Genomic DNA, 14,863 nt, shown 5'->3' on the forward strand with positions numbered 1-14,863 from the left:
CAGCATCTGGAGGCGGTGCCGGGTGTCCGCGCTCCCAGCGCGGCGTGAGCGGGGCGGGATGCGGGCAAGGGGGTGGGATGCTCCAGAGAGGGCTGGAGGAATGTGCCGGCGATTTGTCTGCGCTTAAAAGTGGCTCCTCTGGAGGGGTCTGTCATCCCGGGAGGATGAAAAATGGTTGATCCCGCTCCGGGTGAGGAGCCTGCGCTCCCCGCGCGGCGCGCTGGAAAGCGCGGCCTGGATCGGGATGCGGGATGCGATCGGCGAGCCCGCGCACCGCGCTGCCTGTGGGGCTGAGGGCTGCTGGGTTTGCGGGTTTGACTCTTAGGAATAAATTGTTATTCCTGTTATCCTCATTAGACTCTTTTTAAATAACAAATCTTCCCTCCTGCCCTCCCTTTCTCCCCTGCCTCCCCTTTGGAAACACCTATTGGAAATGGCCTTTTGGATGTGAGAGGAATGGAAAAATGTGCTAACATTCTGTGATAGCAAACAAGCATTTAGAAAGAGCTGGAAGTGTTTTCAGGCTGGTCAAGTGAGACCTCGTAGAACTGACCCCAGACTGATTTGGGTTGGAAGGGCCATTAAAGATCATGTCATTCCATCCCCCTGCCATGGGCAGGGACACCTTCCACTAGCCCAGGTTGTTCCAAGCTCTGTGTTCTTAAGGCTTTCTCTCCAGAGCTGGCCTTGGTCAGGGATCTGCTGGAGATACATATACAAATCCATTCCATGACGAATAGAGTAATGATGAATAATCAATGTTAATTAGTCAGTGTTAAAGACAACAGCATCTGTCATCTGGAGGAAGGAGTTAAATTGGGAATTCCCGGTGTTCCAACTGGTAATGGAACAGTGGTGTGTGTCGTGGGAATCCAGTGTCATCAGCCAACTCAGTGTGTAGGGGCTGGCACCCAGAGTACAACCTCCCACCTGGAAATGCTCCTGAGGGCATGTCCTGCCCAGCTCATGGTCTGGAGCTGTTCTTCTCTGAAGGGCTGGTCAGTCCCTGGCACAGCTGCCCAGGGCAGTGGTGGAGTCCCCAGCCCTGGGGGATTTCAGACGTGTAGATGTGGCACTTGGGGCCATGGGTTAGTGGTGGCCTTGGCAGTGCTTTCCTTCCTTTTTACCCCTTTATTGCTTTTGGCACTGGTGGAGGGTGTTTGACTGTAGGCTTGGAAGGGATGTGCGAGGCAGCTGAAGGGAGTTTTTGAAGCTTGACTTTTAAAAGGATGTTATGCATGGAAACTACAAACCTTATTCCTAATGTTGCTTGACTTCTGTCTGCCGTCTTGGCTTACAAATGACTTTATTTTAGTGGACATTTATTGGTTGATCACTACCTCAGCATCCCTGGAACTGGCTTGTAGAGAACTGGCAAGCTGGGTGTGAAAGGAGTGTGTGTCACAGCCTCTTCCAGCTGTGTACAAGAGCCAGGTTCCGATGAAACCACTGCTTGGGAAGGGTACAGCAGGTTGGTTTTTGCATGACTAACCATGTACTAATGTGGCTTTTTAATTGTGCAAGGTGTTTGTGGTGAAAACATTTGTTAAGGATGGTCACAGACCAAAAAATGAATCAATTCTGGGTAATTTTGACTCTATTTTTAAGGAGGGAGTGTGACCTCAGTTCATCCTGTATCCAGAATCTGAGCCTCAGACCCCAGCTTGGTCTGAGTCTTGGTCCGAGTTGGTGGGCACTGCATGCTTTGCCTGTTTGTGGGCCTGGATCAATCCTGGATCTCCTTAGTGCATATAAATATCTCAGAGAGGTCAGAGGATGGTGCCAGACTCTCTTCTGTGTGGCCCAGTGACAGGACGAGGAGCAACGGCCATAAACTAAAACACAACACGTCCCACCTCAACATGAGGAAGAACTTCTTTCCATGGAGGTGGCAGAACCCTGAAACAGCTGCCCAGGGAGGGTGTGGAATCTCCTCTCTGGAGACATCCCAAACCCACCTGGACAAGTTCCCGTGCCACCTGCTCCAGGTGATTGATGATCTCCAGAGGTCCCTTCCAGCCATACCGATTGTGGGGCTGGACTCCTGGTGCTGCTGCTGAGCAGGGTGAGGTGGTGCTGGGCAGGGTGAGGTGGTGCTGCTGGGCAGGGTGAGGTGCAGCCCCATCGCTGCCCCTCTGCCGGCGGCTGCAGCAGAGGGACTCCGCGAGCGCCTTTTCCCGGTGCCGGGAGCGCGCCCTCCTCCCGCTCCCGGCGGGCGGGACTCCAGTCCGGCGCTTGGGCGGTCCCGGCTGGCGCGGCCGAGCCGAGCCCCGCCGAGCCGAGCCGAGCCGAGCCGCGCTGGCCGCCCCGGGGCGTGCGCCGGGCGCTCGGGCACCGCCGGCACCGCTGCGAGCGGACCTGCCCGCCCGGCCCCGGCCGCTCGGGAACGGCGCCCATGGGAATCGGATCGACCCGGCGGAGCGGCGAGAAGCGGGAGGCGAGATCCGCAGCCGAGCCGCCGCGCCGTAAACAATGAGCTCGGCGGCGGCGGCTGCGGCTCCCGTGCCCTGAGCGCCGAGCCGGGACCCGCGGGCGGAGGATGCGCGCCTGGATGGGAGCCGTGCCCGGGAGGGCGCTGCCAGGGGCGCCGGCCGGCGGGGAGCGCAGCCGGAGCCCGGCCTGACCCCGCCGCAGAGCGGGGTGTGACACCGGAGCGTCTTTTATTTATTTATTTTATTGTTTTTTAATCGGGTTGCGGTGGTTGGTGGCTCCGCGTTCCCAGCTCGCCCGCGTCTCTCCATCCATCCAGCCCCTCCATTCATCCGTCCGCCCGCCCATCCATCCCTGCGGTGATGCCCGCGGTGGCCGCCGCTGCCTGAAGGGCAGAGCCATGTACCTCCTGGACAGCAGCGAGCCGCCGGCCGCCGCCTCCTCCCCCGAGAGGATGCAGCGGGGCACCCCGCAGAGGAAGACGGTGTACCGCATCTCCGTGACCATGGTGAAGAAGGAGCTGCTGGGGCCGGAGAGCGGCCGCGCCGGCCCCGAGCTGCCCCGGCGCGGGAGGAGCCGCCCGCCCGGCTCCTCCAGCCTCACCAGGGCCGGGCTGCTGCTGCTGGAGGAGGAGGAGGACGAGGAGGAGGAGGGCGGCGAGGAGCGCGACAGGGTCCCGAGCCCCTGCGGCTTCCGCACCTTCCGGACGCTGAGCACGGGGCAGCTGGAGCTGGGCCGGCTCAAGGTGCCGCGGAGAGCGGGGCCGCCCGTGCCCGGGGGCCCGCGGGGCAGCGCCGCGCCCGGAGCGGCCGCATCCCCCGGCGGGCAGCAGCAGCAGCAGCAGGAGAAGGAGGAGGAGGAGGAGGGCGAGAAGGACGGGCGGCCCGGGGAGAAGGCGCCGGGGGAGCAGCGGGGGCACAGCCCGCGGCGGCAGCCGGGGCTGCTGCGGCGGAGCTTCAGCTTCAGGCACTGGAGCGGCGCGGGGGAGCCGGCCCGGGTGCGGCGGCACAGCAGCTCCGGGAGCCTGCCCGGGCCGCCGCCGCCCTCCCCGCCCGCCGCGCTGCCCGCCGAGCCCCCCGAGAAGCGCAACACGCTGGACGTGGGCGAGGTGCTGAGCCAGGCGGACCCGCTGTCCCGGCTGGAGCGCTGGGAGCGCAGCAAGAGCAAGAACCGGACCCTGGATAACAGCGACCTGCAGCGGCTCTCGGAGCGCCTGGGCCGGGAGGGCCCGGCCGCCGGCACCGAGCACCGGCTCCTGCGCTTCTTCAGCGGCATCTTCGCCCGCAGGGACGGCCCCGCCGCGCTCTTCGGCAGCCCCCACGGCCGCTCCCCCCGCAGCAGCTTCTCCCGGTCCAGGGCTTACTTTAGCAGCCTCAGGAGAGCCGCCGTGGACATGCAGTCCAGCTCCGAGAGCATCAACGGGTCCCCCCACAAAGGTGCCCGTCCCTGTCTCGCCTGGGTGGTTGGGCAGCTCAGGGGGTGGGTGGTGGGGTCAAGGGGGCCGTGGTGTGCGAGGAGAGGGAGGGAGATGCTGCACTGGGGTATGTGAGGGTGGGGAGGCCCTGGCACAGGTTGCCCAGAGAAGCTGTGGCTGCCCCTGGATCCCTGGAAGTGTCCAAAGCCAGGTTGGACGGGACTTGGAGCAACCTGGGCTGGTGGAAGGTGTCCTTGCTCGTGGCAGGGGGTGGAACAGGATGCGTTTCCAGATCCCTTCCCACCCAAAGCATTCCATGATTCTGTGGTTGTATGGGCACAGTGTGTTTTGGAGCGCGTGGTAGCGCAGCTCTGCTGAGGGCAGATGAGGCTGTGTGAGCCTCCTGGACCAAAAATCCCTCTCTGGGTTACTGAGTGTGTGTTCCAGGACAGCTGAGTGAGACAAGAGTAGCTCTCTTAATTACGGAACAGAAGCTGAACTCCAGTGCTGCTGTATATGTAGGTCACTGGGTGGCCCAGTGCAGCGCAGCACTGGGACCTTCTCCTTTTGGAAAGACTTCTGTAATCCAAAAGATGGGTTATGGTGGTCTGAAATGTGCCTGCTGGAGGAGTAAGTGACTACTGGTGTAAATGTCTTATAAATTGTAAACCTTTATTGTAGCAAAAGAGCTTAAACTGAGTTTGATATTTTTGAAAAAGCACAAAAACCCAGAAGCCACAGTCTTGGAGTTATTATTTGAGTTATCTCATGTAGCTGTGAACCAATCTTTGACTAGCCAAAGCATTGCTAGTGCGAGGTGGGAATCAGATTGGGAATTCTAGGGTTTGTGAATCCTTCAGATACAAGAAAAACTTGAAAAATAACCTTACTGTGGGCTGGAAGCGAAGAGCTGACGAGCTGCTTTCTGTAAGGATGTGGAAGGATCACGGTATCGCTGACTGGGACGTGTCAAACCAGAAATGCTGGTTGTAGAGCTTCATTGAGAGACTGTAGCTGTGCTTTCACATCTTTAATAGGCATCTGTGATGAAACGTTTAACTGGCAATTACAGTTGCCTTTGAGCACCAAGCGCTTATCAGGTGGCAAATGATCTGTAAGTCGCTGCTTTTCTAAAAATACAGTTCTCAATTAGAAAGATTAAGCTTTCCTGAAGGCACAGGTACAGCCGAGCACGGTGTGGAGCCGGGCCCAGGTGGTTTGCTGGGGGAAGCAAAAGCCAGCCCCTGCCAGATCCAGGGCTCCCGCTGCGAGTGGAGCGTGCCCGGAGTTTGAGGCACAAGGAGCAGAGCCAAATATTTATCCCTGGTAACTGAGGACTGGAAGGTTTTATTGATGCAGAGGCATTCATGTGGGCTTATAATAATCTAGACGGAAATTGTGGTCTGACCTTGGGTAAAGTTCAAGGTAACCACAACAGAGAATTACTTCACAGGACTCCTTCTGCCTGTCCTGTGCCAATGCACTCACACTGTTCCTCTCCTCCAGGAGAACCCCGTCAGGTACTCTCACAGTATCCCCCGGTCCTCTCAGCCTGGGAGGAGGGCTCAGTTAATCAGTAACTGTCGGTACACAGCAGTAAGATGGGCCTGAGAGGTCCTTTCTGTACATGGCAGTACCAAATTTGTCTGGTGCGAGGAAGCTTTGAGGCTTGTGTTCCAGAAAATGCCTGCTGGGCCCAGCAGTGTGGCTGCAGGTTGACAGCAGCGTTGCAGGCTCGTGTTCTGGGTTAGCAGGCCTGGCTGCTCTGCTTCCTTCTCCTTTTCTGCAGGAAATCACAGCTTAGAAAAATGCCTGTGCACAGTTCCAGCTGTTGCTCGTTGGTGACCCTCACAAAGCCAACCTTAAACTAATTTAATTTCTCCTATTGTGTCTTAAGAAAAAAGTTTAATTAGATAATCACAGGCACTCAGGTGGAACCTTACCTTCAGCGTGTTGAACAGTTTCACCTGTGTAACCAGATGAAAAAGGATTTGTTACTTGAAGCTCCCCCTGGGCTGGTGAGGCTCTGGCACAGGTTGCCCAGAGAAGCTGTGGCTGCTCCACCCCTGGAAGTGTCCAAGGCCAGGTTAGATGGGACTTGGAGCAACCTGGGCTAGTGGGAGGTGTCCCTGCCCATGGCAGGGGGTGGAATGAGGTGAGTTTTAAGGTTTCTTCCAACCCAAACCATCAGTAGTTCTGAACTTATTTCCCTTCTAGTGTTGGTATTCTGCATGTTTGGTGCTGTGCATGAGTTTCTTGAGTTTGTATTTCCATATAAAACCTGCCCAAGGTCTGCAGAGAAAGTAGAAGTTTTAAAAAATGTAGCTTGTTGCCTTTTCAACTTGAAATATTCACCCAGATATTGCAGTATCTGCTTGTATGATATTTACTGAAAAGGAATACCTTACCTTACCTACCCCAGTCAGGGGCAGTATACTTTAGAACAAGCTGAAGTTACAGAGCTTTTTAAGCAGATGAGTAAGAATTTTTAAACCTGCATGTTTTTGATGTTACTGAATTTGACTTGGACTGCGAAGTGGGTGAAGGTTGATTTGGGGTGGAATTATTCCTCATACTGTCTAGTAAACCACCTTTGGCCATCAGGCATTTTCCTTTTCCACTTGCAAAGCCCATTTGCTCTGGCATTGTTGTCTTGAGTCCCTTGCAAGCAGCAGTTCCCAAAAGCTTTGCAAGGGTAAGCAAGGGAAGTTTTTCTGTATCCACCACCATTATCCCCAAAGGCAAAAAGAGAAATTTCCATGAAATTCAAGTCAGAGAAGATTTTTGCCTTAAACTATTTAGGAGAACTTGTCAAGGGAATTGTTGTTCCTCATCTAGACTGTTTTCTTCTTAAAGTCTTTGTGATTCTTTCATGGTGAGAGGAACTCTTGGTGCTCTGGAAGAAGAGGAGGAGGATGTCTTTGGGCTGGTGGGGTGTGTTAAAATAGTTTCTTTTTCACTGGTTCTCACTTGCTGCTTTTGTTTTGAGATAAGTTTGTTTGAATAACCCCTCTTTAGGATATACTAAGCAGATCTGGGCATCAAAACTGTCGACTGCCAAAAGAGTATCATCATAATATGATAAACTCCTCTTTTGAGGATTTTTCCCCTGAGGTTTCAGAGGAGTTAGTTTTAAGCTCTTATCTCCAATTCTCTGCAGCTCAGAGCTGTGGGAAGCAGGGGGAAGCTGCTGAGTGATCTCTGTTGGAGGCCTCCAGCCTTCCCTTGCAAAGCTTGGCTTGAGATAATTCCTGTTAGTTGTGTGTCATCTCCTGCTGCCCTGGTCAGTGCTGTGCTCCTGGCATTCCCAGGGCAGCCCAGGAAGCTGGCTGTGCACTCATGTGCATGAGTGGGCACAGACTTGGAGCAGTGAGATGCAAATGTGTTGGAACTGGTCCTGTGGGGTTCCCTCCTCGGCAGCTGAAGGTTTTGGTGCCGTGTTGGCATGAGAAGAGTTGGAAGAGTCTTTTTCAACACTGGAGAGTCCTTTTTTTCATGGATTGAAAACGGGCTAGGACTTGTTTAGCCCTTGCAACTGTTGTGAGTGTTGTCCAGAGGTTGTTATGAAGATAAAACCTAGCAGATAAATAGATTGCAGTTGGGGTTAAGCATTTTCAAGCATTGTCTAAGAGGGTTTTTTACTATTATGTATTGGGTAGGTCTTGTGTCAAGCCAAATGAATGCCAGCTGCACTCACAGAGCCAGATGATTAAGATCTGCACTGGTATTAAGGTCACTGGCTGAATTAGAGAATGAGATGGATTAATGTTTGCACAATATTGAAGTGTGTGCCAGCTGCCAGCAGCCGTGGTCTTTGTTGTTCTCTTAAAATTGAAAAGAAATGTAGAATTTTAATGTTTCTGTAAAATTGACAGTTAAATCCTGATGGCAGTAATGGGTAACTTTCTTGGGATGTATCACTGCATACTTCTGTGGAGGGTTGTGCAGGCGTTCATCTCCATTGCCTCTCAAACTAAACTCTGTAAATTAAATTAGTTCACTCTTGTTTTGCCAGAGTTACTGGGTTTACCACTCTGGGTAATGATGTGTTTATCTAATGAGGCTTATGCAGATGACCAAAGCAGGGGGGGAGCCAGGTGGGGCTCTGCTCCCAGGGAACAAGGGACAGGAGGAGAGGGAACGGCCTGAAGCTGTGCCGGGGGAGGTCAGGTGGGACCTCAGGAAGAATTTCTCTCTGGAAAGGTTGGTCAGGCCTTGGCAGGGGCTGCCCAGGGAGGTTTGGAGTCCCCACCCCTGGAGGTGTCCAAGGAAGGACTGGATGTGGCACTCAGTGCTCTGGGCTGGGGGATGAGGTGGCATTGGGCATAGGTTGATCTTGGAGGTCTTTTCCAACCTTAATCATTCTGTAATTCTAAGAAGGACAGAATTACTCTGGAATTGTTTCCTAATCCTGGTGAGTCTAGAGTTAATGATGGAGCAGCATCTGGTTTCCCAGAGGTGGAGTCTGTATGTGGTGTGGCAGATGAACTTTTTCCTCAGACCAAAGGAAGATTTTAAGTTGCTCATAGTTGCTGCATGACTTTACTGCACTTCTTTACTGGATGTAGTGGTCACTGTGCCCTAGAAAACAAAATCACTGGTACCAGATGCTGAACTCTTTCTAGTAGTTAAGGAGCCAGAACTTGTTGTCACAGTATTTCACAAAGCACAATTTCCAAGCATCATAAGCTCGTTAGCAGGGCTGCATCCAGATCTTGGAGTCCTGGCTGACTGCTGAGGGACCACTTGGGTGTATTTGCATGAGCAGTTTGGCTCTTTGCTGCAGAGCAGGGCTGATTTCCACACCACAGCGCTGGTGACCACCAGTAGTGGAGCACTGATTGCCCAAGTGCAGCTCTGCAGTTGCCAACTGAGGGTGTGAAGTGCTGGTGAAGCAGCGTGTGCTGGGGTTTGCTTTGGCACGGCCAGAACCTTAGAAATCGATCCTTGGAAAGCAGAGAGCACACGTTTGAAATGCCTGCATATTCCTTTCCACTTGGAGCTGCACAGGATTTAACAAGAAATCATTAATGCAGGCTGTGAACGTCCTGGTGTTGCTTTTGATAAGTGGTGTTGGGATTTCCCCATGGCAACTGCAGTAAACACACAGCGACAGGCGGGGTCTGCCAGGAACCACAGAATGGCTTGTTTCATGTGCGAGGAGAAAGAAATGTCAGGATATTGAACTGTGCAACTGTCATCTATTTTGTTCATGAAAGGCATCCAACATAAAGCTATTATTTTGATGGAAGTTGAAAATGGGGCGTTTGATGATTTTGATGTTTCAGGCTGGAACGTAATGACAGTGTGTGACAAATACTGGTGCTTTATTGACAAAATAATACCAAATGTTTCCTTACAGCAATGCAGGCGACTGATGCCAGCACGAGAATCAGCAAACAGTGCACTGCAGCTTCCCATAATCTCTCTTTTGCTAATCACAGAAGACATTAATGGTGGGCCTTGCTATTTATTGTTGTTCATTGGTTTGCTCTGGGGATAAGGAGGGAAGCGAGGCAGAGGGACCTGTGCTGCAGCTGTTGGGCTGCAGGAACAGCTGGAGTGGGTTTGGAAGGGGCAGGGACTCATGTTTGTCCTGAGGGTCAGTTTGTGCATCGTTCATAGTCTTGCAAACCTCCATGGGAGTCGTTTGGAGGGGTATTTGTGCAGTGGGTTCACTCCCATCAACGTTTAACCTCGTGGGACTTGTTTTCCCGTGTTCTGGGTTACTCTGGGGCTGCCCAGACGAAGATGTAAAGGTCACTTGTCTGAAGTGATAACCCAGAGTAAATCTCTGTGCATTGAGATGTTACAGCAAAGCCCTTGTGAGGATCTGGCTGTAATGTCAGATACAGTCCCTGGGATTTATGAGGTAGGCACAGCTGTATTTCCTGGCTGTAAATGTTCCATGTGGGTGGTATCCCAAGTGTATCTCGTTGCTTTAAGGGATGTTACATCTGAATTATCTGAGACCCATTATTTGTACCTTCATTTTCACGAGCTTATAGACAGAATTGTTAAATTAAATATAAAGATTCGGCAATGTCAGTTCTAGTAACTTTGGTTTTTAGATGAGTTGATGTTGTCTCTCAACTCCTGAGCTCGGGGAGGTTCATTTCAGCCTTAGAGGCACTTGTCAAGAAAAAAATTCAAAGTTCCTTGGGAAGGTCCCAGTGTTAGCAAAGGGTTCTTGTTTTTCACAGCTCCCATTTTGTGAATGAAGCCTCACAGCAGAGGCTTCCTCCTTGGAAGTGTTAGATGCTCATGTTTTGCAACTTAGATATGAAAGGGAGCTCAAATACTGTGCTGACTGCTGCCAGCTCTTGGTGCTTCCGAGTTATTTATAATCCCTCTTATTTGTTTGCATGTATTTGTCAGCTTGTCTGGCTGGTTTGATAGAGAATCTGGCTTCCTAAAAAGACTGTTTTGCTTGTGTTGGACTTGGTGTGTACATAAATATACATGTGTGGGGTTTGAGAAGAGGATTCTGCATCTTACTGCCATGCCAACAGCAGTGCCAATGTATTAAACATGAGGGAAAACTCTTCTAGAAGTGGGTGCTGAACCACTCAGTGGATTTTACTCGTAGGGGTGTGTAAGGCATCCGTGGAGCTGCCTCTCTCCTGAGTTTCTCTGCTGCTTCTGTGGGTGCAGGTGTTGTTTGGGTGTTGGAGTCAATGAGTTGCTCTTTCACTGCTGAGTGGCACTGCTTATTTTTAGGTTGAACCCTGAAAAGTCAGCAGTGGCCCTTAACCCTGCTGATGCTGCTGTCAGGAGTGTCCTTGCAGAGGTGGTGCTCTCCCTCCTCCCCACACCAAAGGCTCCCAAAGCCTTCTTTGGGATGAGCATTGGAATGACACAGTGCCTGAAGCATCTCCTGCTCTTCCAGGGCTGGTGTTGGGTTTGTGTCCGGGGTGAATTGCCTGGGAAACTGGGATGTTGACCCAACTGTTCCTGAAGCAGCATCCTAATTCAGAAGCTCCTCTGTGCAGAGATACAGAAATATTTATGTTGGCAAGGCAACAGCTTCTCTGTCTCGACCTCTGCATCCTGCAGGGAAAAGTCTGATTTTGTGCTTGTGGAGAACACAAGGTTTAACTTTTCTGCAACCTTAATTTCTGTAGCTCTTAAAATTGACTGTGCATGCTCTTCACAGTTTTCAGGGGATTTTGCTTAGGCCTTGGAGAGAAATTTTAATTTTTTTTTTCCTAACCTTATTTGGGGTGAAAAATCACCTATTTTGCCACGTCCTTGGCTGCAGATTTTTGGTTTCTGTGCTCAGGCTGCTCTTTCTTTTGGTCCAGTATGTCAGGTCCTTACTGGCTGTCACTGGTATCCCTCTCACTGTGTAGATGCTCTTGTCCCCTCCTCTTTGGCTGGCCTGTGTCTCCATTTAAGTACTTATAATTCCTGTCCTAAAGTTTACTACTGAGTTTACTTCTGGTTTTCTTTCTAGTCCTTAATAGAGAACCTTGTTGTCCCAAGTATTGCCATGGGAGAACATAAGTACATAAAGTAGTTTTTTCCAGCCATTCCCATGATTTTGTACACTGACTCACATCTCCATTCCTTGAAGGTGAAGGTGTTGTTTCTCACTAAACAGCTGAAGGAACCAAAGTCTTGTTATCCAGTGACAATGCTCAGGAAGGGACAGCAGGTTATCCTGCCTGTTTCTGGAGGTGCTTCAAGTGTCAGTGACTCCAAATCTGTCCAACCTGGCCTTGGACACTTCCAGGGATCCAGGGGCAGCCACAGCTTCTCTGGGCAGCCTGTGCCAGGGCCTCCCCACCCTCCCAGGGAAGAATTCCTTCCCAATATCCCATCAAAATCTCTCCTGTTTCCATTTAAAACCATTCCCTCTTGTCCCATCACTCTCTGCCCACGTAAAAAGTTGCTCCCCCTCTTTTTTTTGTAAGCCCCCTTTAAATACTGAAAGGCCACAATGAGGTCTCCCCAGACCCTTCTTATATCCTTGCTTGTTAAATTTGTCAGTGAAGAGTTTGTTTTAATCAGCTGCTGTTCATTCCTGCCCTCAGTAGAAGGTGTTATTGTTGGTTCTGTGGTGTTGGCCACGAAGCTCCCCAGATTCCCAGCAGGGTGCTGGGCAGACTTGCACTATTCAGGAGTTAACTAGAGGAGTTTCCAATTCCACCTGGGGTTGTGCATGGCAGGGTTGTTTCCCAAGGGTCAAAGGGAGAAGAAAAACACTAAAAGACTCTTTCTGAAAAACACGTTTTAAAAACTGTGGTTGAAAGTCCCTGGGAGTGAAGGGCCTCTTTCAGCTTCTCAGTGCACTGTCTCTGTGGGGTCACCTGGGTGTCACTGAAATGCCTTTGAATGCGAGCAGTTCTGGCCAAAATATGTTATTTTTGTACCTGATTTTAATCTCTGAAAAGTATCTGAGCAGTGTCTTGTGTCTGCAAAATTCTGAGCTATTTTTGAGTTAGCTGAAAAGTCAGTGTTTAGGGCAGATGATGGTATTTGAGATTAGAATGTGTCTGTGGATGAAGAGCTGAGCCTCAGGTTCTGGGTGAGGTGGGGATGGGGCCTTTAGGAGGGCACTGAAGTTCTCTGAAAAAAACTCCTGATTCTCACTTTAGATACCTGCAGAGCTTCCTGGGTGACTCAGGGTGAGGTTATTTGAGCATGATAGGCTCTGAAAAGAGCAGGTTGAGATCAGATTAGAGAGATCTATGTTTGACTGTGTGTAAGGATGTGTAAGCAGCTTGATTCTTGCTGTATTGTACCAGAGGCATGGAAGTGCTGGGGGTGTGTTCAGCTGCACTGAGAACTTGTGGGAATCCTTCCCTTTTGCCCCTTCTTATCTCCTGGTCTTGTGAACAGAAAGGGTGGGGAGTGAAAAGCGAAATCATGGAGTTGGTTTGCTTTATGTTCAGCCTTAAACATTCCTGAGATTATTGCTACCTTTTAGTATTTCCACCTGCTTTACCTCTTCACTCTGGGTTTGTGGAGGCCCTGCAGAGCCTCAGGTGTGCCTTGGACTGCTGTCTGAGAGTGAATCACCTGCTAATGCAGTTGACCTCCAGCCCTTTGAACTTACTCTATTTTTAACCTGAAGCAGGAGGAGAATTCATGCTAAGCAGAGGCTGATCAGACAGTCGTCTAAAGACTTGTTGCTCTAACTGTCCTCTTCCTTCAGGAGCTGATACCTGGAAGGGCTCGTTCTGAAAAGCACTGTCAGAGATTGCCAATTAAAAAATTAAATATTTATGTATATTGTGTGCATGTATATATTATATTTATATACATAGTGATGCAATCTAAATGTTTTTCAGCTCAGTTGTGCCTGTCACATAAAAGCACAGTGGCTGCTGTTTTATGATGATGCTGTAAAACTGTATATTTTCTAGTTTGACAGGTGGCTTCCCTCAGTTTAACTGTGATTTAGCTGTCAGAGGTCCTGGACAGATGTGCTGTTTCTGTCCTAAGGTGGCTGTGCTGTGTTTCCTTGCCCTCAGTTCTGTGTATTTCTGCCTCAATGGCCAAGTTACACTTCAGTGGTTGAGCTAAAATCGAGAGATCTTTGCAGGGGTTCTCTCAGTCCATGTAAGGCCAGTTCATAACCCCACATGCCCTTCCCAGCCTCGCAGCTTACTGGCAGAAACAAATAATCTTCCCTTCAAGGGCAGTGGGGATTAAAGTACAGGTCTGTGGTTGTGAGCATCTCTCCAGTAGGTGCTTCTTGATGTGCACAGAGGCTTCTTGGACTCGGGGCATTCCTGACCCAGGTCCTCCTGGGCAGATGAGCAGGATGCCAGTACCACTTGTGATTATTTTCCAGATTCTCCCAGCCAGTGTAGCACCAATATTTTTATTGTCCTTTATTTAAGGAGAGAACCTTTCTGTTGGATGGATTTCACTGAGCTGTCCGTGGGCAGTGTTCATCTGATCCATTTGGAACCCGTCCTGATTTGGGTGTGGTGAAACAGCAGTGCTTGACTGGAGGGACCTTTGTGTCCTTCTGGATCCAGTCTGAGGGTTTACAGGGAATGAGGAGCTGCTGATGTTTGCCTGGAGACTGGACAGCCTGTTAGTTCTGTTTATTATCCCTTTCCTTGCACTTCATCCCAGCCCAGTTCCATAACTGAGCTGTCCATCCCTGCTGGCAGCAGGAAGAAGGTGGTGCTGGTGTCCCTGCCTCACACCACCACTGGAACATCTGCAGAACACATGGGGCTGTTCCTCACTGTCCTCATGGCTCCAGGTGGGACATGGGAGCATCTGGGAAGCAGGACTTCTCTGGGATTAGTTGGTAGGGGGAATGTAGAGCTGCATTTAAAATGAGAGACTCCCAAGCAAAGTGGGATTTAGCTGCTGTGTTAATTACAGTTTTGCTCTGGGTAACTGCTGAGTGATGCTCTGTTAACTCCTTTCCATGATTCTTTATGATTCTGTCTCTTCTTTCTTTGTGCCTTTTCCCATCAAAATGGAGGTGCCACTGTGCTTGTGGATCACAGGTGTTGGTGTTTCACACTGGATCACTGCAATGCCAGCATTACATCCCTGCAGGCCCTGCATGTGCCTGTGGGCACATCGGGGGCTTTCACCTGGAATCCTTTCGTTCAGGTGGCTTGGAAGAGAAATGAGCACACTGAAGGAAATGGTTCTTGGAGTCTCTCCTGGGAGTTTCTTTGGAGGAGCACAGGCCATGCGTGTTGAGGTTGGCTGTAGTAACCAAGGAGGGGTGTTGGGGTGAAGCCCCTCTTCTTTCTGCTTGCAGTGTGCTCCTGTCACAGCTTGCCTTAACCTCTACCCTTGCAAAGTATGTAAGGAATTGACTGATAACAAATCCCTTTCCATCCCCAAATAAAGAAGAAATCGAGTGTGATCTGAGTGTGCAGGCTCTAGCTTGTATTTTTAGGGTGCCCAGGTTAAGGATCAGCTGTAGTCAGTGTGATGTTGCCTATATATAGTGCAGATGAAGTGTGGAGACACACTGGTTTTGTGTGGAAGTACTGCTGATGGAAAACCAGTTTGGTGTTGGGGATTTGACAGCGT

At 50.9% G+C, this 14,863-nt stretch overlaps 1 protein-coding gene across 10 annotated transcripts in view; it reads left to right on the forward strand.

Moving 5' to 3' along the window:
- The window catches only part of AGAP1 (ArfGAP with GTPase domain, ankyrin repeat and PH domain 1), a 301,541-nt gene that overhangs the window by 59,320 nt on the left and 227,358 nt on the right, over positions 1 to 14,863 (forward strand). Inside the window, exon 1 of one of the 10 annotated variants that reach the window (XM_027705460.1) lies at positions 2,341 to 3,866. The exons of the other annotated variants lie outside the window; for them this stretch is intronic. Within the exon in view, the coding sequence (XP_027561261.1) occupies positions 2,831 to 3,866 (1,036 nt within the window). The 5' untranslated portion in view covers positions 2,341 to 2,830. Of the gene's footprint in view, positions 1 to 2,340; positions 3,867 to 14,863 lie in introns of those variants that run through there. 10 annotated transcript variants of the gene reach the window in all.

The sequence above is a fragment of the Neopelma chrysocephalum genome, unplaced genomic scaffold (assembly GCF_003984885.1).
Source record: "Neopelma chrysocephalum unplaced genomic scaffold, ASM398488v2 Primary Assembly neopelma1_335, whole genome shotgun sequence".
Lineage (NCBI taxonomy): Eukaryota > Metazoa > Chordata > Aves > Passeriformes > Pipridae > Neopelma > Neopelma chrysocephalum.